This window comes from Frankliniella occidentalis, unplaced genomic scaffold (genome assembly GCF_000697945.3).
Source record: "Frankliniella occidentalis isolate FOCC.00 unplaced genomic scaffold, Focc_3.1 Scaffold8, whole genome shotgun sequence".
Lineage (NCBI taxonomy): Eukaryota > Metazoa > Arthropoda > Insecta > Thysanoptera > Thripidae > Frankliniella > Frankliniella occidentalis.
In genome coordinates, this window is record NW_026267138.1 from 3,131,923 (window position 1) to 3,134,120 (window position 2,198).

General features: G+C 54.0%; 1 protein-coding gene across 1 annotated transcript in view; it reads right to left on the minus strand.

Annotated features, from left to right (window-relative positions):
- The window catches only part of LOC113208470 (uncharacterized), a 2,627-nt gene extending 1,467 nt beyond the window's left edge, over window positions 1-1,160 (minus strand). Inside the window, exons 1-3 of the mRNA XM_052275514.1 lie at window positions 931-1,160; window positions 707-834; window positions 6-632 (exon numbers count right to left, since the gene is read on the minus strand). Coding sequence (XP_052131474.1) covers window positions 6-632; window positions 707-834; window positions 931-1,135 — 960 coding nt within the window. The 5' untranslated portion in view covers window positions 1,136-1,160. The remainder of the gene's footprint in view (window positions 1-5; window positions 633-706; window positions 835-930) is intronic.
- Between the last annotated feature and the right edge of the window lie 1,038 nt (window positions 1,161-2,198).

Here is a 2,198-nt window from a genome sequence, read left to right on the forward strand (position 1 = left end):
TGCGCATCCGTGAAGGTGGGCCTGCCGCTGGTCTTCGCCTCCTCAGGGTAGTCGCCGTTAATCAGAGGCTCGATGGAGAGACCGATGCCTTGTACCATGTTGGCCTTCTCGGCCGCGGCCACGTCCTCATCGGCCGTAGAGTTCGGTCGGGAGAAGTTGGGTCCGACACCAAAGCCGACCTTGCCCTGCTGCTTCTTGAGGTACTTCTCTTTGTATATCTTGTGGGCCTTGGCGTGAGCAATAATGAGGTTGTGCAGGCACAACATCCTCTTGTTGTTGTCGGTTATGGTGCCGGGAGGTACCATGCCCATAGCACCATTCAAGTTGCAGTACATGGAGGCCTCGTTGATGGTGAGCCACAGCTTCACTTTGTCACCGTACTGTTCGAAGAGATAGTCGGCGTAGTCTTCGAAGGCGTCAGTCATGTTTTCGCTCAACCAGCCGCCGAACTTGTCCTCCAGAGCCTGTGGGTAGTCGAAGTGGAAGATGGTGACGAACGGCACGATGTTGTTCTTGAGGAGCTCATCGATGACGTCGTGGTAGTGGTCGACGCCCTTCTTGTTGATGCCTAGGTCCCTGGTGCCGTTAGGGAAGATCCTAGCCCAGGAGATGGACAAGCGGAAGATCTGGAGCTGCGTTCAAAGGTAACAAATTAGCTCCCTTCGGCCCGATGCGCGATAGACGCGTTAGATGATAGGCTACCAACCCCGATCTTCTTGGCAAGGGCGATGTCCTCCTTGTAACGATGGTAGTGGTCGGCCGCCACATCGCCAGTCCTGCTCACTGAGTAGTTCTTGCTGTGGTAGTAGTAGTCGAACACGTTCACTCCCTTGCCTGCGGGAGAACAGAGGGACGCGTTGGCTCCGGGAGTCTTGGGGACGAAGTGGTCGAGCTGGGGAAGACCAGTCCAGCCCCGCGCCCGCTACTCACCGTCAGCGTCCCAGGCGCCCTCCACCTGGTAGGCGCTGGTGCCGGCGCCCAGGAGGAAGTCCTTGGGCAGCGTGTACTTGGCATCGTCGTCGTCCGTGCCGTTGCCGCGGACCTCGTCCGCAGCCCGCAGGATCCCGAAGATCTGCGGCGACCCGACCGCCGCGGAGGCGGCCAGCGCCAGGCAGGCCACTTGCAGGATCCACATGGCCGGCGCTGATCTGGGCCGGCCAGCGCCGCCCTTAAATATGGTTCGGAAGACAGATAGTGACCGACCCGCGTCACCGTGCATGAGGGCCCTCAGGACGAGTGGCCGAGTGGCGCGATCCTACGATAACAGTATAAAAAATTGTGTGAAAGCGGTTGGGCCAAACCGTTTACGGGTGTTGTATTGGCCACAAGCTCGGTTTGGAGGTCATGTGATCCCGCCCGCTCTTTCTGGAGAGACACCCTGAACGGAGGGGGGGGGGGGGCACTTTAACTCACATCAGAGGTACAGTAAAGGGTGGAGGGCTGAAGTAACGAACGGCCCCGTCTAGCCACTCTAATCAGTATGGCTCGCGGAGATAGGGAAGGTGTGATCGGGTGTGATAGTACTCATGAACTCAAGACTGTCTTTCTCTACTACGCAATTCTGAGAACACGGGAACGTTTTCCTGTGATAGAGCCAGAGTTCATTGGCGCTTTTAAATGTAGCTGTTGTTGACAAACCTAGAGATGGCTTGACCCCGGGTTTACCGGTCAGGAATTTTTGAAGATCGTTTACACGGATAATCTTGTATACTAACTTGCCTAAATCCTCCGAATTCGTTATTTGACTATCAACTTTCTACGCGCATATCACTCCAGAACCGTTTCAGCTACAGCACCCGGATTTCGCAAAAAGTTATCCCTCAGTAGGGTCTTTCCTTCATGAAAAAATTGAATGACATCAATCAGCGGAAAGGGTCTCCTCTACCACTTAGGCCCTTTTTACTGACCCTTTTTTAAACCCCTTGTTTGTATCAACGCAGTAGTAAAATTGTAAATTTACAAGCATTCCGATCGAATCGAATGACGAGCAAATTACAAAATATGCTGTACTTGTACGAACATATTTTCCACAGTGATGTTTTTCGACAGTCGGATGACCACTCTTTGCTAGGGAGGGAGAAGAGAGGCATTTAGTCACTTCAAATGAAGTACACGTGCTGATTCGCTGCAACCACCCACAATCTGCGTGCTTGTGATTGCGATCAGACCCTCGCATGGGTCCCAACGTCATCGCCTGA